At 40.0% G+C, this 27,238-nt stretch overlaps 1 protein-coding gene across 3 annotated transcripts in view; it reads right to left on the bottom strand.

Moving 5' to 3' along the window:
• Window positions 1-1,121: 1,121 nt before the first annotated feature.
• The window catches only part of KCNQ1 (potassium voltage-gated channel subfamily Q member 1), a 371,004-nt gene continuing 344,887 nt past the window's right edge, over window positions 1,122-27,238 (bottom strand). For all 3 annotated transcript variants that reach the window (XM_075754949.1, XM_075754948.1, XM_075754950.1), the window contains one exon: window positions 1,122-2,050. In XM_075754949.1, coding sequence (XP_075611064.1) covers window positions 1,850-2,050 — 201 coding nt within the window. In that variant the 3' untranslated portion in view covers window positions 1,122-1,849. The remainder of the gene's footprint in view (window positions 2,051-27,238) is intronic.

Below are 27,238 nucleotides of genomic sequence, written 5' to 3'. Positions count from 1 at the left end.
CAGGCTGATTGATAACCTGAAATTACATAGTGAATCTCATTTAAAAAATGTTCAAAATCATGACAATAATTTTGATTTCTATAAAACATAATGCCCAGATACAATTCCTGTTTGTGCCTGTAAATTTCTACACCCTTAACATTTATCTACTGCGCAGCAGCGAGGCTGGATAATTGTAATATAATCTGTAAAGTTAAATACAGTATACTTTTCTCTGCAGTCCAAATGAAAGAGATGAAATGTTGAAAAGAAAGCCCGGAATACGAGCAGCACTATGAGAAGGTTCCCTGCAATCTCAGTTCATTACACATCAGTATTTTAGACTGCTCAAAGATATTAAAGACTGGTGACGTTAACTGCTGTGCAAAGTTATGAGGCTTTAGGGCATCAGTTTTCCAGGAGAGGGAGAGTGACTGCCATGGGGTACAGGCTCTGCAGTGAGGAGAACAGGGTGCACTGGATGTGCATGATGCTCAATGTGCAAAAGCTGAGAAATCTGTCTACATCTCCCTCCTTTGCCAGCGGGATGGGCTACCACCACCCCCCCGTTGGACTAAATAGCTTTTCCTGACGCTCTGTCAGCTTTAAAGATGTTCCAAGTTCAAAGCAGGGCTATTAGGGTAGAGGTACCTTAGTAATCAAAGCCCAAATCCTGCTCACGTTGCGTCTGTGAAAAATCACGCTGAGCCAAGCACTGCTGGCTTTATGGCAACTATCGTGGGGTAAGGTGGTTCAGCTCTGTGGGTTGGAGCTGAGGCCCTCGGTCCTCTAAATTAGAGCTGGCACTTTTCAATACCAAATTATGCTTGTAGGGAGTTGAATTTCTGAAGACATTATTCAGGAAACTATCAAATTGTCATATTTGCTGTCTGGATGAGAGATGCTTTCCTGAACTGGGGCCTTGGTTCCTGCGAGGATTACGGAAGCTCAGTAAGTGGCCAGCTCAAGCACTTGACCAGCAAGTCCAGTCACTTCAGCCTCTTGTACTATTCTTGGTGACTCTAAGCTAAAACCCAGTAGATTTAAGAAGTAGTGGGCCTTCTTTTTAAAAAGCTATTTCAGGACAAGTACATTCAGACCACTGTGTTTTCTATTTATATATATATATTCTTTGGCAACAATTTTCTAGAAAGCAGAATCATTTTTTCTATGTAATACTTTATTGTCTCCCCATGAAAAACTGGTATCTTAAAAAATCTATAGCACTTTCCACTATAAATAGTATTGTTCCAGATTAAGGATTAGTTCCTCCCTGAAGAAAAACAGATCTAAAAAACCTGGTCATTATCTGATAACTGTTTATGTAGCAACATTAAAATATAACAGAAAAAGAAAATCATTCAGTATGTGGTTTGTCATTCTCTAGAATGTTAGTGTACGTTTATACAATAAAAACAACATAAGTTATCCTAGTTTGTTTTAAAAACCTTAGTAGTAGAAATATATTGCTATCTGCAGATTCATAAACAGAATGCACTTTTTCCATCTAAGTTCAAGTATTATTAGAATATTATTATTACTATTATTATTATTAAAGGAGCTCTAAATCCTTGCCATTTGCCTGTCTTTACATCATTTTGGTCTTTCTGAAAAATAATGAGTTGTGATCATTTATTTGTGAACAAAATCAACGTGGAGCTTCAGTAAGTTTTGCCTGGTAGAAGACGGCCTGGCAATCCTTCGGCTACTACGAGCGGCTTTAGAAGAACGTATTTGAGACTAGTGGTATAGATACAGTAGTCGCGTGTTTTCTTGGATGGCTGATGGACTTAATTCCTTCCAGGTTCTCAGCGTTCAGTCCCATTTAAAGGAGAAAGGTGGGAAGAACCCAACCCGGACTTATATCACATCAGGATATATCATCTTCATTTCTTCTCGGTACTGTCAGTTGCTCATAGGTCGGCAGGGTGTTATTAGGGAGGAAAAGATCCGAATTGACATTGTTGCCTCTCTGAGATGACCTGTTGTTCCCTTGATCCCCCTGCTGACGGGAAACCAGATGATGCAGCATATCTGTGATGAGGTTCAGTTTCTGGTCCATTTGTGTAACCTACAAAGGCAAAGGGAAGGTTTGTTTAGTAGTAGCACGTGAGAAAATTGCAGCAAACCATGTGATACAAATGCAATATTAAAATGACAGTTTTCTTAATTAGGATCACAGCAACCTCTATGAAGACACCACAGATTCACAGTTCATCAAACAGAGCACTAGAAATTTAATGCAATAGGTCAGAGTTGGATGAGGACAGGCCTGTTAATAGTCACCTCTGGGTATGTGCTTTGACGCTCATTTTATACCTGGATGAACACGTGACAAATGGGCTTTTAAAGAGCTGTGCTGGGACAGAGGACAAAGTCCCAGAAATGAGTTTCTGTGGGGTTTTTGTTATTACTGTGTCCATACTTCTTTTGAAAACATGATAAACTTCTAACATGCTTATATGCCTTAACAGTATCAGTATGCTCCTGTAAATATCTGCCCTAGTCGCAGTGATCTAATCAACTCTATGCTAGGACTGACTGACGCTCTTTGTTACATTTGGGCCCAATTACCAGCTCAGGCTGCAAAATGCCCCACAGATATTTTTGCTGCCGTGCGTGTGAAGCAGCTGGGGTCTGTGGCAAGGGCTGGGAGTGGGGCACGATTCGGTTTTACACTCTCACCTCCCCAGTGACACAGCGTTCAGTAGCATTGCCGTTTGAATGACATGATTCACAGCAAGCCAGAAACTCTTCTGAGATGGGTGAAAACTAATTTTTCAAATGGGGGGCTGCAGGGGAAGGTTCAGCCTGAATCCATAATGCTCATTTTCTTCTACCTTTAGACAGAAGCTCCTTAAATTATTTAATTCCTCTTTTTTTGCTTTTTCTGCTCTTTCTTCTAATCTTTAGGAGAAAATATAATGAAAAATCAGGATACCTAATAAGAGGCTAGATTATGGATCTGTCCAAAATTTAAACTCTATTTGGTGTACATTCCTGGTACTCAGAAGAAAATCAAGAATGAAATGTTTCTAGGAGCACCACAGATTCAGTCTCTGTTTCTTGCATTTTCCAGTCAAGAAATAACCTGTATCACCCCTTTTATCTGGCATGGGAAGCCTCCTCTCTGGCTGACTCCAATGTACTGAGCGAGATGTCCCGAGGGGAAGATGGGCACTTCCAGCTTCAAAGTCCTGCCCACTTTCTGCCCCTTGGCATGGCAAGCATTGAAATTGGGCGCTAAGAGTCTGCCTTACCGCCTCCTACTCTCTTCTACAAGCGTAATGAGAAAGCCTCCATTTTGCCGTTGTAGTCTCTGAGCCATTGATCCACAGGGATCCTAAAACACTAAGTAAATTCTAGGCAAAAAGATGTAATGAGTTTTAAAAAGGGAAAAGAAAGTAAGCAGAAAAAACATGATAGGAATAAATTGCTGCCTAAAATATCTGCTAGAAAGTAGTGAAAGGCACATAAAACCGCCAGAGAGAGCATGAGTGGGAGCAATTTATATGTGCCTGGCTATCATCCAAGTATCACACAGGATAGTAAAAGACAGTAAGGCTGAGCAGAACATCAACAAACTTGGAGGATTTCAGCAGAGACTAACATTTTTCCACCGTAGAGAAAATGCTGGTTTTTTCAAAGACACTGTACAACTGGTAGAGAAGCAGATACAGTGATTTAAAAATATGAGGTGCCAGAGATTTATACTTTGCAGCTGGTTTTGAAGACATTAGCCAAAGCACCCTAGATGGTACATGAAACACTAGTAATTCTGGATGGGGAATGGCTGTTGAAAGATGAGATTCTTCAAATGAGGAAGCTGAAGAACACATAAGTTCAAGATTTCTAGAAGGAAATACAGATGGAAAATTGAGCAGATCATCAGGTTTTCATTTAATCACTATTTGTTCATTCCCTTAAAAAAAGGCACGGTTTACCCAAATGGTGCCCATCACAGATAGCAAACTCACGATGCTCCAAGCGTTGACAGTACAAATCGGTGCTAGCGAAGCCTGCAAAAATATCTCATTCCTCCATCCCCCACTGCCCAGGTATCACTTGCTTTTTGAGACAGCTGCACTGGAAGTGGAAGACTGCAGACAAACAGCTATCTTCAAAGTCCAAAGGACAACTTTTCCTCTAACCAGAAATGTCTTTTTGCTAATTATTCTAAACTAATCAGGGGATTTTTTTTATATATATATTTCTTAATTTGTGATTCCAGGCAGAGATTACCAGGGGAAACACAGACTGAAGATATATCTGGAAAACGTGCATTTATGAAACTCTTGCAGTGATGAGCTATTGAACATGACAGTAGATTGGACTGAGATCTGGATAGTCCTTCAACAGCTGTGCATCTTGGTGATGAAGTACTGGAGAGAAACGAGATGTGAATATTCTTGCTGGGAAATAAATTCCCAGAGATAATTGTCTAATTTTTTCTAGGGAACAAGGTTTGGCTGCTGCAGCTGTGGAGTGCAGGAGGCCCACAGAAGCAGAGGCAGAAGCTAATTGCTATTGAGCTGAGCAATTTATATGAGATAAAAAGTAAAGACCTTTGTCTTCCATGTTGCTGCTTATTGGGGTAGGGCTCTAAAGCCACAAGGCTTTTCTGGAGGGAGGTCCAGATAGCTGGTTGTGTTTAGCTGTTGTTTAATCAGGTTTGCTTTCCAGTAAAGCAAGCCATTTGACAGGGAGTTCTGCGCCCGTGAAGGGCTTGCTCCAAGACATGCTGAAGTCAGTGGCAGCTTTTGGCAATCACAGACTTCCAGTGACTTCAGCGGGCTCTGGATCAATCTTGGACTGAATCGTCAATCCCAAATAGTAACACATTCTTTGGATATTACAAGAGAAGGAGCGGTCTGGATTTCTGTACGTTGCTTTGCTCATGCTTCCTGGGGCTGGATCAGAACAGATGACATTTGTAAATGAGATGGCAATGGGACGATGGGCCCCCCTCCTTGGTTCTGACAAAGGGGTGTCTGCTTAAAATATGAGACATTTTAAAGAGAAAAGCCACCAGAAGGCAACTTCTGCTGTCATCACAGGCCTCTGATGTACAAGAATAAGAGGCTTGCTGGTGAACGGCCTTGCTTATTAGCATGCCCAATCTGCCCCTTGCCATCCAAACACACATCCTGAAATATATCGTTCACTTGTTTGCTGCAGAGATAATTATTCCCACTAGAAAAATGTCATCGTGTGCAATACTCTTTTTATTAAACTAGTTTTATGCACTTAGCATGGAGAAGTGTATCATCTCCCCTGAATCATACTTTCAAACACATTTACTTGATTAGAAATTAGCTATGATGCCAGAATGAATAAAAGTAAAGCAAACAGAAAAACTGCTGATGTTGCTATAATCTTAGCTGCTTTGGACAACTCTGATCCCTCTACTTAAATCAGCAAACAGTGTTAATTACGTAGAAAAATAACCCGGACTGATTTGTTTCTTTTAGGAAAAACTAAGTAAGCTCTTTCTAGCTGATTTATGTTTCATTAGATGTTTGTATGATCGAATTCTTTATATGCAAATAATTTCCTTTGTATTTTACAGTTATTGGGTAGAGGAAGTGGTGTTTGAAACTCTTCAGAAATTACACACCACAGTTATTCCTAAATCTTACTGAAATATTGTATGAAAACAAGATTTTTCCATCCTCCGAGATAAGTTTTTTAAAAATAAAGATCCAAGGATCATAGATTGAGCACAGATGGAAAGAAGCAGATTTAAACAAGTTTTGAACCTAGCTCTTAGAAATTAATGAAAAAATCCCATCCATGCAGTGCACTGAGAAAAAGAAACCGACCCAAATAGTTCTTCACAAAGGCTGAAAGATGAGAGCACAAGTTTTAAATGGCACATCATGAAGAAACGTAGCTATGTTACAGAATGGATTTTTGCTCTCCCTAAGAAGTCACAGATGCACGTGACTACACTGACACCCCACACAACTGAGGAGTGGCGATGATGTAGTTCCTGTGAACCAAAAGGTCCTCTTAGGTCATTTTTTCAGTAGCAACAGTCTTCTACAGCTGGATATAAAGTGACATGCCATCTTTTTTCTTTTTTAGGATTCAAAGGCATTTCAGGAGAGGCTAATGAACTTCTCTTGTGATGAGAGGAGAGAACAAAATAATGAGCAATTTATCTATTAAAATTCCACAGATCTGCACATTGCAATCATTTAAAATGCCGTGTAATTTTAAGGATTCATAACAAATTCATGGTACAATTCAGAACATAAAATGTAACAATGAACTTCTTTCCTTGCTTTTTAAAATGACAACCACCAAAGAAGCCTGAGTAGCTCCAGGGAAATCTGGAGAAAAATCTCCTTTATGCACCCCTGTAATGGAGAACTAAAGAGCAGCACTCTGGAGACCCACTCCCAAAACTAATCATAGGGATTTACCGGGAAGGGGCAAGGACAGATGGAATTGCAGAGCTGAGGGGAACAGTATTTTCAGCCATGGATATTCAGGATAGTGGGGAAGCTGAAGGACAAAATTTGGAGTCTGGCATAATTTAGGCCACAAAGACCACAAATTAACAATAAGTTATGCCAAGCGCTGCTCCATGATCTGGAGGGATCAAGGTTGATTAACGCTGTTGATTAAAGCTGTCTCATCTGCCCTTCATTCTCATTCTCAGAGATTTCTAAAGTAAATATTAAGGGTAAAAATCACAGTCCCTTTGGACGGAATGGTGGTTTATAGCTACCTATGTCCTTATCACGGATGACTGATTAAACAAATAATTTGTGCTTAATCAAGAGATTTTTTTTTTATCAGCAGAGTGCTCACTCAGTGGGTTCAGGGGGACTGTGCTTGTTCTTAATACAGAAAGCCAAGTGTGAAGCTGCTAAAGGAGAAGAGGAAAACCAGAACGCAAGCAACACTGAACGAAAAAACGTGATAAAAGAAAATTTCAGCTGCTTTTCCAACATGAGACTCCCCAGTCCGCTACTCTGACTTATCTTGTCGTTCATTCTTGAGGGTGCAGCTTTTTAGCTCAAAGCGAACCATCTCTTTAAGGCACTTTTTCAAAATAACGGAAGATGATCGGGGACATCTTCATGTATTTATCACTCCTGGTGGCCTGTTAATAAGGAGGACCCTATTGCTCTGCAGTGTGGCAAACTTTTAGGGAAAGAGAATGATGCTTTCGCCATCTGTGCATCCTTGTAAGCAGTGTTGTATAGAATCCCTAATGTGTTTGCTATTCAACAGTATACTCAGTAATGAGCTAGCTTTATATTTCAGAAAAACACATAAAAATATCCTATCTATTAACAAAATCATTGTCAGGCACACATGATTCAGTTGAAGAAAAGATAAGAGGCAAAAAATATTCCAGAACTTATGATACTTGTTAATGGTAATGATATGAAGGAAGATATCAGTATCAAGCAGTACTTAAGAAAACCGTGAGTGTGTTCTGCAAGCAAAGGTGTGGTTATAAATCACATTTTTCTTTGGTGGGATCCATCCTATTTAAGTTCTTGAGAATATCTGAAGAAACTACAGAGAGCAGCTTCCCTGGCTCCTCTTCTTGCTAAATCCCTACACATTTTGGTATCTCAGTATTTCTAAAAGTTGATGCTTTAGTTTTGAGGGCCCTGTGGACAGGAACAGATACGATGTTAGGAGTGGCCTTCTAGAGAATTTCCGGGATAGGTATGGGAATCTTCACAGAGGATTTATTTTAAACATTTCTCTATAATAGTGGCAGGAGAGACCAACAACTTCAGTATTATTAAAGAAAGTTTCTTTGTTCAGGTACATGATTCTTCAAAAATCATGGAAAGAGTCTTCCTTCCATTTACAGTACCCAAGATCCCAGATTCTTGCAAATCCTCTTATCAGAGCTTCTGGCTTCAATCTGTTTATTTTGTTGCCAGAGATTAGGCATTAGTCTTGCTGGAGGTTATACACCCGTTGCTGAGGTGTTTATAGGAGAATGTAATCTGCACGAAGGAAGATTTGTTCTCCAGACTGTCTGTACTTTCTCTTGAGAGCTGGCCAAAGAAGGGAGTATGCGTGCGGTGTCTGGGGGAGGGATAGAGGAAGCGGAGCCAGTGAGAAAACACTCCCCTCTACTATAAGATTACTCATTGCTAGAAAAATATAAAGGCTGAGCTTCTGAGGAACAAAATAAACAGGTTTTGAGGGTTGCATGTGACAAATCACTTTCTAGTCAATGAAAATATTATATGAACCAGTGTCTTAACAGACAAATAAAATGGATAACTTTGAGACAAAAAGCATCTTTGGAAAGAAAGGCACTCGTTACACACTGTGTCCTAAAATCAGCTCTCTTGCATAAAGCTATCAGTGCCAATCTCTTCTTCGCTTTGAGATACTAAAAATTGTTCTGCTTTTTCAGTAAACCGAGACTGTTGCTGGTCTCATCTTACTCTGCATTTTTATAATAAAATATTTCTCCTACACTTCCCAAGGTGTAAAAAAACCTTTTTTTTTTTGTAGTAGTAACCCTTAAATGGTTGCTGGTAATTCACCATTAATCAGGGTGTGCCGCTTGTGCTTTCAACAGAGGGTGATGACCTGGGACTGGGAAGAAACTTTTAAGTCGTTGAGTCGAGGTCAGAGCTGAGAAACAACGAGGATTTATAAGCCGGCTGCTGGCTCCGATTCTCCACAAGTCACCTTGCTATCAGAGTGAACTGCTATTAAAAAGGGCTTGACTTGGCATAGTAGACTCCTAATGCACTGTATAGAATTACAGTTTTATCACACGTTTTTCTTAATTATGTTGGGAAGTAAAACAAACTGGTACCACCAGGATGTGGCCATTTGATTACTGACTATAACACTCGTGGCATTTTAAAGTAGTTTTTGTTTGTTTGAAGAATTTTGTCCTGATCGTGCAGCACAAGCTGTAGGGTACCGGGTGCTCAAGCTAAAGGAAATAGGAGAAATGACAGGCTTGATTTATGCCTTCTTTCTTTCCATTAGAATTGGGAAAGCAATGTTGATAAGCAAGTAACTATACTGCAGAGAATTATTTTTCCTTCCCAAATGTCCTTTTCCCTGAAGAAAAACATCTTTTTCTAAAAGCTTCCTCAAAGTTTCTGGAAATATGACATCTCTGGTTAACTGTTCACTCAGCTCCATTTCTTTCATGTGGATTTTCATGATTCGTAGAATGAGTGTAGATTACAACCATAATGTCATTTTTCAGATTAGATGTCTCCCTTGAATTCTATTTGAAATCGACAATAGTAAGAGACATGCTCTGACAGGTCAAAAACTGATAGGAAGAAGCCACTTCAGCAATGAGTGATTAAATAAATAATATAATATAATATAATATAATATAATATAATATAATATAATATAAAATACAGCATATATGTTACCAAACAGAATATTGGCAGCATGTTTTCATAACTGCCTCTTTTATGATATCTCCCTTTTCCCCCAAATCAAAATGAAGATGCAGCCTTCAGGAACAGCAGTAACTGAAGAGGATGTTAAGCAGTAAAACAGAAACCTTCACAGCTATCTTTGACTATTTCCAGCCACTTACACACAACTTGTGTACATAATCCTTATGTGAATAACGCTGCAGATCAGCAGCAGGCAAAAGTTCAAGTACGAGAGGTCTATTAAATAAGACCTGCAAAGACACAAGTGGCAACAACAGATGCTGTGCTTCTATAAGACAGCAATTCCTTTAAGATCTTAAAATTTACGAGACATAAAGAGAAATCAAAAGTTATTAATGTACAAGTTGACTTAGCTTTTACATGTCACTTTCATAAAATTACCTGGCCATAACTTGCTGCTTAACTAAAGGAAGCAAGATAAGACGAATATATACCTCCCCTTCTAACAAGGAGGTTGGTAGGACACTGGCAAATGGAAGAATTAACTTACAGGAGAGTCAAATACACTTGGCCATGGACTGTTATAGAGTACAAGACCTCAAAAGCTGGAAAGCTTTTGGGGCAGTGCTTATTTTAGAAGTGGAGAAGATTCAGAAAGGCCCAAGGGTAAAAAAAGTCAGAAAGGCATGACCTAAAATGCTGCTAGTCAAGACAGAAACGAGGACCACAATGGATGTGGCTGGAGGAGGTGGTAAGAAGCAGAGATTGGATATGGCTGCTACTTGAGAAGAGAGAGCTGAGAACGGTGGCCCTGGTTCAGCCCTTTTGTTGTTGCTATTAACAACTTCTTGCAAAAATATTTGGCTTATCTGAAACACCCAAACTGTTGGAAATCAGCTTTTCCTGAGAATTTTTCTTTAGCTCTAGGTGTAGATTTGGGCCATGAAGCCCCTCTGCCTGCTGATGGCTCCCCAAGCTCCCAGGCCAGCCCTGCTGACCTCACAAGTACCGCATGCGTGCCCAGATGTGCGCAATGCTTGCAGATCTATCTGGCATCCAGAGGGCTATGGCCAAGCAATTAAAATTTGTGGTTGACTCTTATTGTAGATAAATGAGACAAGACTTAAAACACATGGAAATTTTCAAGTTAGGACAATGTCCAAAATCTACAGTCTTTGGCCCAGCACAGCGTCAGGATACAGCATTTTTTTCTCTAAAATATTACAAAGGTCAGATATTTATTTTTTTAACCCTTTCCTCTAAACAGAGTATCAGTAGATGAACAAGGGAGCTTGGAATGTTTTCCTCCCCTTGCATGAAGCCAGGAAAGTGAAGCTTAGGGTCTTGTCTCTAAATATAACTTTTATCAGAAGCTATGAAAGAAGATAAAATCCCCCTATCCTATTAATTGACTACTCTGGATTTTTCAAGAATTTGCTTATCTTTGTTTACTATAGTCCCACCTTCAGGAAAGAATATCTCTTTGACCAGACACAACTGTCTTCCATTTCCATTTAAAAATAAGACACATGTTGGCAAGGAGAGAGGGATTCTTTCCTTATAAGTGAATCAATGATACCAAAAGTATGAGACATCTGTGTGTCCACAAAAATCACTGGACATCCGTCATCATAAACAGTTTCTGAAATTATGCTTAAATTGAAATCCAGCCTTATGGAGGGTGTCGAACAGACTTGAGATAACAAGAAATATAAGGGAAGTATTGATCAAAGAAACCAGGAAAAAAAGCCCCTTATCTTTATACAACAGTTTGGATATAGTTATAGAATAAATGGTGGTTATTGGTGCATCTTATATCCAAAGCACTGTGTAAACCTCTGTGTATCTATAGAGTACCACACTGCAGTAGCTATGTACTGTTATTGCTATCACAAAGTGGGGAACGCTGAGGCAGTAAAGTTAATGGCCCACCTTCAGATATGCTAAACATCTTTAAGTTCAACTTGGAAGGAAGAGCTTTAGCAAAATCTTAAAAATCTTTTCCCTTGCCCTGGACAGATCTTCAGATCTCAAAGAAAATTTCAAAGCACTTTTCTGATTTTTAATGAGACAGAAGGTTGGAAAACTGATTGCTTTCTCATTCTCAATCACATTCTTGTTCAGCAAAACATTCCCACGTCAGGTCCTTCTGGTTGAGCACCCCGGTACCTATCTGAAGGGGAAAGACAGACTCTTTGTTTAGCTAACCGGCACTTATATTACAGATGCTTCAGTTCCACAGATGTGAAGAAAACTCCCCGTGGTACTTGCCTCTGGAGGACTCTTTCTGCTGGTTTAATCATGGCAGTACAGCCTCTTAATATCACTCCATATTTTTGTTGTCAGAAGTTTGGCTATCAGACAATAGCTTTCTCCTAGCTGTAGATTCCTGTTTCTAACGTGAAACAGTGGCATATTTACAACACTTTAGGGTTAAAAAAAAAAAAAAGTAAAAGACCCAACTAGCATAAAAATATGTCCCAAACTCTTCTCCACAACAAAATAAACCCCAACCCAACCCCCCCTACCACCCTCACCAATTAAAGAAAACAAAAGTGACTAATCTTGACCTCTCTCCAAAGGGGAATGTTTTGCTTCTTGAATCCTTGGCTCTGGCTCTTGTATGATACTGGGACTATGACTAATAACCTCTTGCTGAGTACTGCTGATAATTCCACCATTGAGTAGCTGTTCTTGTTCTGGATCATCATAGTATGCATTTAAGTTGCCAAGATTTTATTTTTAAAAAAACAAAGAATAAGATATACACTCACAATCCCTAGTGTTAGAAATACATTTTTCAGCTTTAACTGTTAGGTTTTGCCTGACAATTTTTCCTCCTTCCTCCAAACTGTTATTTTTCAGATGCCTGCTATGAAACGGTTCTCTTTTTCCTTACTTTCTCTCAAACACTTTTCCTAATTCAAACCAGATTTGAGACTGCTGCTCTTTCTAAAGCAAATATGCCATGTATCACATTGAGTTAAGTCAGCATCACTTATGTTGTGTTCATACTTCACCCAAATGAGGCATCCATAGTGCTTTTCAAAGGGAGTAAAGCCAGACTAGGTGTACTGGGTTTTCTGGTTGGAATAGGAAGTGAGATGCATTCACAGGTTATGGATCTGATCTTATAGCATGGCATGAGCAGGGAAGGGCAGCACTGTCTGCTTTTTGCTTGAAATGTTAAAAACCATGATGACTTCAACTGTTTTTCAAAAATAGATGTTTGGCCAGTTCCTTTTTTAGTATCTGTAAATCCGTAATGTACTCATTATTTATGATTTGAAAGTTACTATATGGGCAAAAAAAAGGACATAACCTTCTTTGTCCCTAAAATGAGCTTAAAAAATTAATAACCATGCGATGACTTCTGCAGCAATCAAAAATGGAAGGGGAAAAGGAGTGAGGGAGAGAAAGGGAGAGAAGCAATTATAACAACAGTGAGTTTTGAGATTCCCTGAGGGCTGCTGGTAATTAAACCAACGGCAACATGAATCTCCGTTTGATGTGGTCATGAATTTGTTTTCAAAAGAAAAATCTTTAAAAAGCTTCTTTCAAGAGAAATTTTTAGAGAACAAGCTCAGCATGAATAATTAGACCAGAAATACTTTGATAAATATTATTATGGAGAAGTCACTTATGGGCCATGGAATTTGAGGGTTAGAAATCCCGGTGATAAATAAGGTGGCAAGTTTGCTCCCATTCTGAACACATAAAACCAGGGCTGTATTCTTGTACGCTTGAGTCAGCTCCTCTGAAAGGAGGAGGCCTCTTGCTTTGCCATTGCATTAAGCTGTACAAAGATGCAAATGCAAGACAGAAAATTTCGGTGAGAAAGCTCAGTGGAATGAAAGAAAACTACACACAATTCCAAAGGCACTTTTCGTTCCCAGGAGCTGCACAGAGATCAGAGGTGAAATTTATCGGTGATAAAATGTCTGCGAGCCCACTCTACTCCTCCAGCCTTTCCAACCGCCATTCAGTTCTGCTGAAATCATATCCTTGGAAATATCTCCTTCAGAATACTCTAAAAATAAAAACGCTTTCATTTTGCAGAAATGTGAGCACTCAGCAAAAGCACTGAAATCCAGAGAAGATGCAGGTGCTCTGCACCCTCTAAAATCAAGTTGCCTTGGACACCCCGAAATGGCATTTCATTTCTTTACTGACTGCTTCAAAAAGTGGAAGCAGATATAATCAATCACAAGCCAACAAATAACCAATGAGTGAACCAGAACCCAATATATTTACCAGTGGAAACCCATGTTTAAAAGGAAAAGAAACTGCCTGTTGGCTGTCATGGCATTATTCATACAGGCAAACTAGCAGATCTTATGGATACCAGGAGCAAAACTACAACAAAGGCAACCAACTGCTAATGAAGAAGGGTTTTCAGTCAAATTTCATGGGTCATACAAAGTCATTACCATGCCTGCAGGAGTTCAACAGCTCTGCCAGTTGAATTTGGGGGAAATGAAGTGATTATTTTGCTATGCATTTTGTAGTTTTAGACATTTTTCTTTAAATTCTAAGTTCTGAAGCCAACCGGCTATGCAAGAATACTAGCTTCAATTTCCAGGGTTAGCTTCTAACCAATACTATTGCAGAGAAAACCTTAAAAAAAGGTCTTCAGCGTACACCAAGGTCTCAGAAACTAGATTTTAAAGACTCTGATATTTCTTTTTTTTTGCTTAAAAACAACCTTATGGCTTTAAGCCAATTTCCTAACACTTTGGGGGCTTGACTAATTTTGAAAACTAAGAGACAGATCGTTTGGCTACTGCTGGCAAGTTCTGCATGGGTTAACTTTCCAAATCAGTTCCATTGCAGGTTTTCCTCTGGTTTTGAGTCAGTTAAAATATCAAGGCTCTTCTCCATAACATTTTAAGCTATAATGACTTCAAAAATAAACAAATGTTTCTGATAATGTGGTTGAAAAAAATAATGGATGACAAAGATAACAAAAAATCCTTAGTGCTTTTCTTTGTCAATAGTTTCTTCTAGGAATACAGCCAGACTGGGCATTTATTTGGAGTGGTAAACAGTGACTCAAAAAGTGAATCTATTGGCAGCGTAAGCAACTGCGCAGTGGTAGAAGCAAAAGGCTCGCAGTCTTTCCTAGCTGATTAATCATCATGACAGGCTTGAAGACTAAATGATCTGCCCAGCTTCAGATGTTAGAGGTGCATCCATCTCTTGCTGTTCTGGTTCATAGGCAGTAGCCTGGATTGTTCATTCTTAAGATAACGATGATCATTACTGTTCAAAACAAAAAGGATTTGGGCTTTGTAATTTTATCCTATGACAGACGAGGCTTCTACACAAGATAACACAGTACATAAAGTCTAGACATCATGAAATACTGGAAGATCCTTCAGGCAGAGGTGGTGACAGTCTTGCACATAGAGCTTTGTGATGTTTCCCTTCTCCACTCCCACCCCCCACCAGAACTGTTATCAATTTCGCAAAGGAGGAGCACGAATACGTAGCTGAATCTTTCCCCTCAAGCCCCTGCCATTAAGGGCTGCTCTAGCCCCTGTTAAATCAAACCCAAAATGTAGCTTCTCTGCAATGGGAGGCAGCATCTGTTTATGTAACACGGTAACGCCCCACAGCATTTACAGATAGGAACAAAGAGTAGTGATGTGACGAAATCACAGGAGAACATCACGGTGGCAGAAAGCAGCTACCCAACCCTGTCTAAGACAAAAAGTGCTACAAGATCGTCAATGGTTGCAGGTGATCAGAGACATCACTTTAATTCTCATCTAAAGGATGGTCCTCCACAGAGGGACCAAGCTTGTCTTAGGCGTCAGTCAGGACGGACTTCATTGACAGTGGCACTCTGGGAAGGCGACATCAGGGAATCAGCTTTCTGAAGCAAGCTGCAGCCCATTCCTCCCGGACATTGACCATTTGTGTCATAGAAGCCAGACCATGCTTTACTTGGAAGATCTGAGTATCACCGCACAAATTGGTTTAGCTGCAGTCATTTCTTATTTTCCCTTTGCGTATTTTCCTTGAAAGAGTGAAAGAGGTTACTACGGAGTTATTTATTTCCTTTCTTCTGCTAATCTCTTTTGCTAAGTAGTATCTTCCTCCCACTCCCGAGAGAGAGTAATCAGCTACTCAGTGGAGAAATTAATTCACCCCTAGTCATTGCAACCCTTGAAAAGAGGTTGTCAGACAGCACCTACTAAGGACTTTACAGATTAAAATGCTAACATCATTCTGCATTAATTAAGACATTTTCATCCATTTTCATGGATGGCTTTATGTGATTCGGCTAACAATTCTAGCTCTGACACATCTGCTCTGAAATGCAAAAGGAGTTTAATTCAGTCTCAAGCATCACCGTTCCTTTCAGGTATAAGTTGCTCCTTTTTACCTTATAGTACCTGCACTGTTGATTTATATATTCAAGCAACAGTCTTTTCAAGTCAAGAAATAATCTCAAATTATATCTAAGTTTTAAGATAGATGCTGAACAACAGTGGGAATAATAAAAACAATAAAAATACCAGGTGCTTCTGTTTTCATTTTTGACCTCCAAGCTTCAAAAAGCTTTATGATACACAGTACTCACGGCTGAGGAAGTGGAAACAACAGAAGATGAAACGACTTGCCTCAAGTCCTGCAGAAAGTGACGGCTGAGTCAGGAACAGCACCCTCATGGCCTGAAAACCCCACAATAACCACACTCGATGCATCTTTCTAGATGGGACGCGGGCTGTCGTGACGATGCGAGTGTCTGACACTGCCTTTTAAAAGCTGATTTACAGAGAAGGCAGAGGAGGTCTGGTTGCACTTACCCTCTCTGGCTCAGACAGTACTCACAGTGTACATTTGCAAGTGAGAAGACCATGTGTGACCAGCTCTGATATGCGTTATTTATATAACAGTTCTACTGACTGAAAAACTAATAAATCCACAGCCTGCAGATGATGTGCAGACATGCAGACACATCATCACAAATACCATTTTATCTTGATTCTTTGTCTTTTTTTTCCCCTGCTGTGGCACAACAGAGCATCCAGTACAATAGCAAAATAAGCTTCTGGCTATAGAAGAAGCTTGAGTAAATCATAGCAGTTCTCTACATGCAACTGACACAGAGGAGTAAGTGTCATTTTCCAGGGAGACATTTCTATATGAGTATTTCACATCAGTCCAACTTTGTCAAACCTGTTTGTGACGCAGTGCTGCCAGGTGCTCAACACTTCCCTTACTCTCTGAGTGCCCTTGACACCCAGGCAGCTTTTCATTGAGGAAGATCCATGTATTTGCAGAGAAGTAAGTACATATGAAACACAGAGTCTATAAATTTCCGTAACAGCGACTGCACAATACAAGAGGTCAAAACGAGGTTTCTCTCCTGATGTATTGTAACCATGGCCTATTTATAATTCTACAGTTAATTTAGGGCTTGTATATCCGTGCTGGACAAAGAAGCTTGCCATGTGTAGAAAATGACATGAACTCAGTCTTTGCAGACAGTCCCAGAGCCTAAAAACGCTTTTGTTAGTACAGTGAACACCTGTACTAATTACGCACTTCACTCACTCGGGGGTCATTGCTCATGGCAAAGGTTTTAAATCAGCCACCCCAGGAGACAGACACCATTATATTGCTGGAGCTGCAATTCTGATGCTGCAAAACTAGGCAACCCTGAATATAAACTCACTCTCTGAAGTCTCTAAAGGTGAAAAACTGTAATACCCCATTGCTGGGCACAAGAAGACAGTCCAGAACGTTTGAATGAATAAAGAAATTGAAGCACTAATCAGATACTGTTGTTGAAATCCAAAGTTTAGCATTATTTTTAGATTTGAATATGCATTCTTCTAACTTTCATGTAAATAACATTTTCTCCATCTCTCATTGTATAGTAATGCCTGACCCAGCAAAACTTGTAAACATGTGAGAAATGTCAAATAATTTCATTTTATTTACTTTGTGCTTCATAGGTGCTATTTATGTACCTAAAATTATGCTCAAACTCAAATGCCAAGGTCAGCGTTCATTTTTTTACGGATGTAGTTCCCCATTCAAAATCATCTTCAGCCACTGCAGCTCTCCCCAGACGGTCCCGGCTCACACTGATGCTAATCAGTGCTGGTACTTCCTTTAGCTCAGTATGCACAACTTGAAGAATCAATGGTATATAACCTCAAAGCCAGGATCTAACTAACTGGTCAGAGGGGGCAGAGATAACTGCATCTCACCTTTCTCTTCTCCTAATCTGTCAGTTGGCACTTAAAACCCATCAGTAGATTTCTCACTGGCAAATCACAGAGCAGAAAGTTACTTTAGGTAGGTGCTTCCTTCAATTAAATACACTCCAAGGTTTCATGCTGTCCTCAACATAAAAGTAACACCATTTCTACCAAAGGCAAGGAGCACCCTTGGTGTAAGCAGGGTTCTCCACCCAGCTGTTTACAGGCGCTCTGCACCACAGTACCATACAGCAGGCAAAGTAAAAGGGGAGAAGGAGAAGAATTTGTTCAGTAACAGCAAAGAACAGGAGCAAAGACGGAAAAATAATGAAGGGCAGAGAAGTGATCTTTGAAGCATTCAGTATTTTCACAACTGCCTCTTATGTGAATGTTAAAAAGGTTTTCAAGGATACAAATGACCAAATACACAAATTCTTCATAAGGTGCTAGGAACTCTAACATTCAAGTTAAAGGCAATGAATCAATTCATTTTATATCAAATTATCTCCAAACTCTTTAATCCATGCTTCATCTTGTAGTTTACAAGCACACAGTATAAATTTTCACAGGCACAAATTTTCTTTACCATTTGCGTGATCTTTTTCAGTCAGATTCATTAGGAAACATTAGGAAAAAAAAATCCCTTGAGGTCTGTGTACCACATGAACCTCTCCCTCCCTCCACTGTGACTCAGGAACAGGACATAGAATAGTTTGAGCGGAAGGAACCCCAAATATCCTCTAGTTCCAAACCCCCCCTGCCATGGGCAGGGACACCCTCCACTAGACCAGGTTGTCCAAAGCCCCATCGCCTGGCCTTGAACACTTCCAGGGAGGGGGCATCCACAACTTCTCTGGGCAACCTCTGTCAGTGTCTCATCACTCTCACAGTGAAGAATTTCTTCCTTATATTTAACCTAAATCTACCCTCCTTCAGCTTCAGGCCATTACCCCTTGTCCTATCACTACCTGCCCTTGTAAACAGTGCCTCTCCAGCTTTCCTGTAGGCCCCCTGTAGGTACTGGAAGGCTGCTATAAGGTCTCCCTGGACCCTTCTCTTCTCCAGGCTGAACAACCCCAGCTCTCTCAGCCTGTCCTCATAGGAGAGGTGCTCCAGCCCTCTGATCATTTTTGTGGCCCTCCTCTGGACTTGTTCCAACAGGTCCATGTCTGTCTTGTACTGGAGGCCCCAGAGCTGGATGCACCAGAGCGGAGTAGAGGGGCAGGATCACCTCCCTCGACCTGCTGGTCACGCTTATTTTGATGCAGCCTAGGATACGGTTGGCTTTCTGGGATGCAAGCACACATTGTGAGCTTCTTGCCCACCAGTAGGCCCAAGTCCTTCTCCTCAGGGCTGCTCTCAATCCATTCATCGCCCAGCCTGTATCCATGTTTGGGATTGCCCCAATCCAGGTGCAGGACCTTGCAATTGGCCTTGCTGAACTTCATGCGGTTCGCATGGGCCCACCTCTCCAGCCTGTCGAGGTCCCTCTGGATGGCATCCCTTCCCTCCAGCGTGTTGACCACACCACACAGCTTGGTGCTGTTGGCAAACTTGCTGAGGGTGCACTCGATCCCACTGTCCATGTCCCTGACAAAGATATTAAACAGTGCTGGCCCCAATACCGACCCCTGAGGAACACCACTCATCACTGGTCTCCACGTGGATATCGAGCCGTTGACTACAACTGTTTGAGTGCAACATCCAGCCATGTTTTATAACAATGTCTCCTAAAAATACAGTAGTCCCAATTTGCTTCTCTTTCACCCCACAGTAAATGAGGAGTAAACTTATTGATGTCAATGGGATTAAAGTAATGTAAAAGGCCTGAAAACATGGATCACTGTTAGCACTCATAAGAGTACACTCCAAAGGCTTGTCCATTTGCACACAACATATCCCCTATAGTAATAGTATACAGTAAACAGCACATACCACTGCAAAGAACTCATGTGACTAAATGGTGCATTTTTTAAAGCAGATCTTTCTTCAGTGCACAGAGATAGCATTTTCTTTTACTCTTTTAAAAACCAACCCTGGCATACAAATTCTAGCCATGTCTTCATTCTTGTGTTACTTAAATTTCCTAAAACTGCACAACTTCATAGAAAACATACTATAAAAGAAAAAAAAAAAACCCAAACCAAACAAACAGAAAACACCAAACCTGGCAGAATGTATTCAGAGAAACTATAGTTTTGGAAAAGAAATTGCCAGGTTTTTAGTATACATTGTAAAAGTAATGATAACCAAAAGGTTATCTGAAGTGTAATTTAAAGAAATGTGTTTACATTGTTTTCAGTTAAAACAATCCCGAGGCCATAAGTAAAAGTTCCGAACTGCAGGACAGTAATGAGTTTGTGAATCAGGACTGTAAATCCCCTGTGCTGCAAATGTGGGAGCCATCAGGAGCACACACAATTGAGTCAGCAGTTACCAAGACACATACATACAGCACAGGCCACTCAAGTCTCCAAACTGCCATTTATCATTTCCTGAGAGAACAGTTTCTTGGCAAGCCTCCTTTAAAAACATTTTTTTTCCAAAACAACCGATCATTCCAGCAGGCTATGAATACCACGATAATTTGGTCTATTTTTCATATCAAGTAGACTATGGGCTCTGGTTTTCAGTTAATTAAAGAAACCTTTTTTTCAGATTTCCAAATGTTGTTTGCAGCAGGGTAGATCCCACAACGAGCCAGTTCTAAAACAGTGCCAGTCACAGACTGAATCATATGGAGAAGGTGAAAAAAAAAAAAAAAAGACATAAATAAAACCACAGTTTGAAGTTGCAAAGCCCAACTTACATAATGCCAAATTTGTTCACCCTGCCAAACTGTTAACTTTCGTCTCTGATGAAAATAGCTGTCTTGAGCTCGCCTGTATTAATACTTCAGAATGTGTAATGGCTCAGTGCTGTCGGTCAGAATTTGGACTCCGTCTGTTGTCGTCATCGTTGTTGTTATTATTATTAATATTATTATTACTACTACTGCTACATACTAATAGCACTTAGGGGCCTCATCTGAGATCAGAGCCCTGATGGGCTACGAGTTCTCCGCACATACAGAGAGAAACAGCCCTTGCCTTGAAAAATGCATGATCTGAATAGATGAGATAAAAAAAGGGGTGGGACAAAGATCATATTTTCATTCCTGTTTTATACATATGGAACTGAGATACAGAGAGATTAAATGTCTTGCCTGTACTCACACAAAAAATATCTGGGGCAAAAGCTAGGAATTGAACCAAAGTTTTCAAGTTCAAATCAACTTCGTCTTCCTTCATTAACCCTATGCTTACTAACTCCAGGACGGTACTCAAACCGTATTTATAAGCTGAGACATCAGAGCTGTGTTCAGCCTTTGGGCACACAGGGCCTAAGCACAGGAGGGGAACAACATGCCTCTAACCTCTTGCAAGAATATGTATGTTCCCATAGCAATAGTTACTTGTGGCTTTGCTTCTTGAAGCTTTACAAAAATCAATAAAGTCCTATATTTTGATTTCCTATTTGGTGAAGGAAGTCTGGATTTTGCTATTTCTCTGCAGAGTCCTTTGTGCAAGCAGCCACAGAAACAACAAACTGTGCCATGCTTCAGGAAAAAAGTAAATAATCACTTAATGGGTTTCTCTAAACATCTGACCTGCAGTTCACACATTCTTACTAAAAAAAGAAAAGAAAAAAAGGAGTAGTTATACATGTTTTAGTAAAGAACTATTACATTACTTTGTGTTCAGAAAAAAACCTAGTAGTTTTCTACTTCAGAAGTAGTTTCCTTCTGAAAATCAAGTAGTTTCATTTATTTTTTAGATTGTTATATAGAATCATAGAATATCTCAAGTTGGAAGGGACCCAGAGGATCATCGAGTCCAACTCCCTGCTCCCTCGCAGGACTACCTAAAACTAAACCATATGACTAAGAGCATCATCCAGACGCTCCTTGAACTCTGACAGGCTTGGTGCCATGACCACCTCCCCAGAGACCTTGTCCCAGTGACCGATCACCCTCTCAGTGAAGAACCCTTTCCTAATGTCCAACCTGAACTTCCCCTGACACAGCTTTATTCCATTTCCTCGTGTCCTGTCGCTGGTCACCAGAGGGAGGAGATCAGCACCTCCCCCTCCACTGCCCGCTTCTACCCTAAGAATGTGTGATTTTAGAGGCTCTCACTTTGGCCAAATAAAAGGTCAAGGTTTTGTTTTGTTGTCGGTTGGTTTGTTTGGGTTTTGCTTTAAGAGAAAGAATAAATGTACCTGAAATTAGGACAACTTCCAGACAAATTTCAAGTCTTCATTCCAAAGTATGGATGTAGGAGAGCATCTCAAAACACAAGATTTAAAAATAATCACAATAATACAGGCAAAATTATATGTCTCTTCCTAACTTTCTTCTCAGAATGGCTGAAGCTTTTCAGCTGAAACATTCCCAAAAATTTTAGTCTGAGATGTCCAAAATGGAAGACTTTGGGTTGGATGGTTAAAGGTGCACACAACTAAACCAAAGTCTTACAATGGGAAATGTCTTATAAAGTTTTGGTAAGGCTCTGAAGCACTCCCAACACCCAAGAACAAGCAGGTGAGTACACATAATAAATCCCAAAACACGTTTACATGGGAGACAAACTGTGCTTCATTACTTGGGTTCAATACCACACTTTTGGGTACTTTTACAGAAAAGAGGATTGTCATTACTTGCCCTGGTCAGTAAATAGAGTTTCTGTTGTATGGGAAATTATGGCATATCACGATTTTTTTAACCTCTCAAAATACTGAGATATTTCAAGGAGTGGATATTGCAAACTATTTTAATTTGGAAACACTTACACGGCTTTAGCTTCATAATGAATGTTGATAGTACTGAAATATTTAATTAAAAAAGTAAAATCCCTATCACTATCCCAAAGTGCCTAAAAGGAATAAAAAGATAACAAAACAGACTAAGTGCAACATTTCAATGTCCTTGGATTAAAATGCTGATCACAATGAAAAAGTCTAAATCAATGATTCCAAGAAGGTTTGACTGAAAATCTTATCCAAGCAGCCTTGTTCACATGTGACAACACAGAAGTTTCTAATGGGACTTCTGTTTTTTTCCAAAAGGCTAATTTTTGCCAGCCCTATCTAAAATAAGGTGTTTAGGACTTCTTACTTTCTGAATAACCCCCCTTCTCCCCAACAAAACCCGACCATGTCTCAGTCCTTCCTTGCCGTTAGCCTGTCCTCCTGAGATGTTGACACAAGTGCCTGTTCATTGGGGAAGCGTTTTGGAGTGGGCCTCTGAAGAACCGCCTGTCATGAGGGCTATCGGTTTTAAAATCATTTACAAAACTGAAGAATTTCCTGTTTCTGTAAGTGGCTCTAACTAGTTCTTTCCAGCAGAAATCCCTGGAGAGGCAAATTGTTTTTCCATGTACAGAACTGCAACAGCTAATGCTGCAAAATAATAGGGCTTCCAGTAACCTGCGTATGGTCCTTGGATGGCTGAAGTGCACCTTTCCACCTCCAGCTTTGCCCAAGGTGAGTAGGCAGCAAGTCCTACCGGGGAGCCTTCCAAAGCAGACTGTGTTTTGGGATCGCTGTGTGAAAATATGATAGCATGGGTGTCCTCTAAAGCCAGTGAAACCTTTGCCATTGACTTTAAAAGGAGCAGAAGCACAGGTGAGAATAATTATTTTTTTATCAACAACATATTTACTTTAGGATTAGCCCCAGGAGCATTCAGGTCAGGGCTGGCCCTGGAGGTGTTTCAATCTGAACAGTCAATTAGTGTCAATGCTAGTCTACTTTTTCAAGTTTTGATAAAAAAGTCTCTCCAAGACTTTTAGTTGTGGAAATGGATGGAAAATATAAATCCATGCAATTATTAGAGATGACAATTTTCCATTAAACTCTCGTGTTCAGTTTCAGTGATACAAGAAACCATCTTGATCCTATAGCCCAATTTGCTGAGCCAGTCTTGTACACATTGATCTAATTACCAGGGAAAATACAGAGGGGAAAGAAAACAGTAAGAGCTGGTCATGTGGTTTGATGAGACATGGGTCAAAAATCTTAGCCTGATTGTCTCTTGAGGACTGTATCAAACTCGGGTTTACCAAGAATATCTCCGCTCAAGAAGAAACACAGTGAGATCCACAAGCTGCATGGGATAACACTGAGCTCCATGACGCAACCAGCAATACCAATGGAGACCCACCACCACACCTGACCAAACTAACGTACCACCAGAAACACTGTGTAGAAGGAATTTAACATAGAAAAGGAAGGTCCTGAGGATCGCTGCGTGGAAAATCCAGTTGCACAGGGCAATTCTGGAAAACATGGAGGGCATTGCCCTTTGCAGGAACCTTGCTCGGGGACTCTAGCATGTTCTGTCCACCTCCCAGGAATGCTTGCAGGTTGATTTGTATTCAGGGAGGTAATAAGGATAACACGTATTTCCTGGAAATCAGGGTGTGCCTGCTGACTTTCTTAATGAAACCTTTACCTCTGTTTCTGATAGGACTTTTGAACCAGACTGCCAGCTCGGCTGCTGGAAGCCCTCCTCCGCCATCCATAGGGATCTCCCTCTTTGGCTATAGAAGTTTCTATATAAATTTTAAAATCCTGTTTTCTAGACAGGCTCTCTACTCTGTGTAATTATGACATTGTTTCTGATATGAATGGTTCTCCTTGCCACCAACCTCCTCCATGCCTTTCCCTCAAAATAAAAAATCCTGGTTGAAAACCAAAACAAATAGTAGATTTTATCACATAGAATTTGTTAATAATACTTTCCCTGAAATAGTTCCCAGGCCTTTTTTAATGCTCAAATAAAGGCCCAAACATTTACAGCCAGCACTCTGAGCCAACTAATAATTTATTTGAGCCATACTGAAAAGCTCAAGAGGGATTTTGAATGAAAAATTTAGTGAATAAACTGATAGCCAAATACTGCCTTGGAGTCCTGCCACTGTAATACACAGGATGCGTGGAGCTCTGTTGGTGACCAATGCATACAATGAAAAACAAACAATCAGATGATAGTTGAGTCTTGTCAATCTAAAGCAGAAAAGAGAATGTCTTCTCGTAAACTATGAGCCTTAATATTTCCTGACTTCAGTGGCACACAGATGACTGGGTGTTAAACTCCTACTGCATTATTTTTTTTTTTTTTTTAAGATATTTAATCATTTGACAATGAGATAAGAAAGGCAAACCTCTGCTTTCAGAACTTCATGGGAAACTTACTACATGGAGAATTCCCAAAGATTTTACTGAGTGTTCCAGAATCTGCATGTACAGACCAGGATTAAATCTTGTAGCATTAGATCAGAAAAGACAGGTCTTTTTAAAGTCACTTCAGAACTTTAAAATTTCTTTGAGGTAGCTGAAACAAGATGATTTTCAGGGCTTAGGCTGCCATCTTGCCAAAGGTAAAATAAAATATATGTCACGAAGTAAAGAATTTTAAGGCATGTAAAGAAACAATCTTCTCAACTTAGTTTGTTTAAAATTTCTTTGAATTCATTATTTTGCAGCATTGTGAACCATGACCATGAAAAAGGTCATTCTGTAACTGAAAAGATTTTTTTCTTCCTCCTTTTGTTTTCTCTCAGATTTTTCACCCTATTTTGTAGCTGAAAGAAAATGAATTCATATAACAGCAGCAACATGAAAAAACAGTCTTTACAATTTACTGCACGGTAGTTTGTTTCCAATATTGCAATAGATTGGAGTTTTGCGCACCCTGTGGCTTTGGCTGGACTGAGAGGACTGGTTTAGCCTTGATTTGAACCTGCTGTTTACAACACACTCTAAGCCCTTCCCATACAGCAGACTTTTAGTGAGGGCTGTGTGAAAAAACCCTCACTGCTAACCAAAACAAGGAAAAAGTAAAACATTTTGCATGTGTATATTTCTCTTTACAATTAGTTTGAGTGCAAAACAAAAGAATTTATATTCTGAGAAAATGTACATTTTACTCTGACAAAATAATCGTGCTGCTCTTTTGCTTGCTTTTTGGCTCTCACGTAGGGTACAAAAGATGTGAGAAATTTCAGTTGTAGCCTATGAGGAGACTGGATGTCCAAGCTGTTGCAGTCTTTGCAGCTTTACTGAACTGGGCTCCTGGTGCCTTTTAAACATTCTGCCCTGTTAACCACCTCAGGGATATTCTGTGCATGTGTGTATTTAATTGATTGTTTCACCTTCTGAACTACTCAGAGATCTGGAAATTACTTTCAATGAGCAAAGAAACCATTGGAATCAACTCTGGAACTTATCTCAACCTCTGGAGACTCCAATGTTGAGCTAAATACACCAGGAAGCCTGGACTTGTATTTCAGCACTTCTAACTACAACTCAGAATCAGAGATGAAAATTAACAGGAAAAACAATTTACAGCTAAATTACAATTAAAAGATAACTTAGTGAAACTAAATTGTATGGTATTTCAGGTGTCCCAACCGTCCCTTTACTGCGTACGCTTAAGCCCTAACCAAGACTCATGGATGTGAATAACTATGTGCACTGAGAGTATTCCTCATCCGCTTCAACGGTATTTCTCAGGGTGCAGAGAGATAAGCGCAAAGGTACGTCTTGGTGATGCCTGGGCTCTAGAGCATACTCCATCTGAGAGCAGCAAAACAACCTGAAGAAGAAAGATGCTGTCATAATTAAAAGTATACAGCCTGGGCTCATGAGATTTGGGTTAGTAGGATCTTGAGTGTATTGTTTCAGAGAAAGGTCTCTGAAATATGCAAAGAATTTAACTACTAGTCCCATGGTTTCACTTCAATTTTTCATCCTCAACTGTGCATGCTTTTCCCTGTTGCCACAGTTCCCAAAGCGTAACATACTTCTTTGACTCGTAACAACACTGTCATGGACACGAACGCATCTTGTCTCCTGAGTGTTCACATTAGGCCAATAGATGCCTACCAGCTATAGGGGTGGGAGGAAAACAGATTCACAATTGCAAACGTGGAGTTGAGCCTCCCAAATAGAAATGAACTGGAAGCAAACTTCTGAACTTTGGGAAAGTTTAAATCTGTCTTTTCTCAACTCACAGCACTGACTCAATACTCATCTCAATGGCTCACCGCAGTTTGGGGAGACAGGGAATAATATTTTTATTATTCCCATTCTACAGATGGTCGAACTGAAGCACTGCAAGGTTTATTGACTTACTCAGAGTTGCACAGCATGCTTGAATGGAAGCAGAACCCCAGCTGGCCTGATTCCCACTCCTGGGCTTTAAGCCGTTACACTGTATTTGCTCCTTTAACATCTGATTATTTTACTGCTCTAATCAGCTCCCCATTTAATACTCAAATTATTTCTTGAAGTTACATTAAACCCCTTTGTCATGATACCCAGACAAAACTACAGACATTTTTTTCCAGGAATGCATGGGCAGAAATTTAGTTTCTTTTGTTTAAATGCAAACATGCATAGGGTCAGTGAGAGGATCCAGCCACTGAGAAATTAATTCCCTCCTCATTTTCGTGTTCACAACATGAATTAAATTAAGAGCAGAAATTATTCATAAGTATCTTCACTGTATTGACTGCAAAATTAATAAAACATCGCATTTTAAATGCTTGTTACTGCATACTTTTGTTAGCATATCACCTCTCCCAGTACCAATGACTAAACAAGTAACAGAACACAGTAATGTTTTCCCTG

Source organism: Balearica regulorum, chromosome 5 (assembly GCF_011004875.1).
Source record: "Balearica regulorum gibbericeps isolate bBalReg1 chromosome 5, bBalReg1.pri, whole genome shotgun sequence".
NCBI lineage: Eukaryota > Metazoa > Chordata > Aves > Gruiformes > Gruidae > Balearica > Balearica regulorum.
This window is presented reverse-complemented; position numbering and strand designations above follow the sequence as displayed.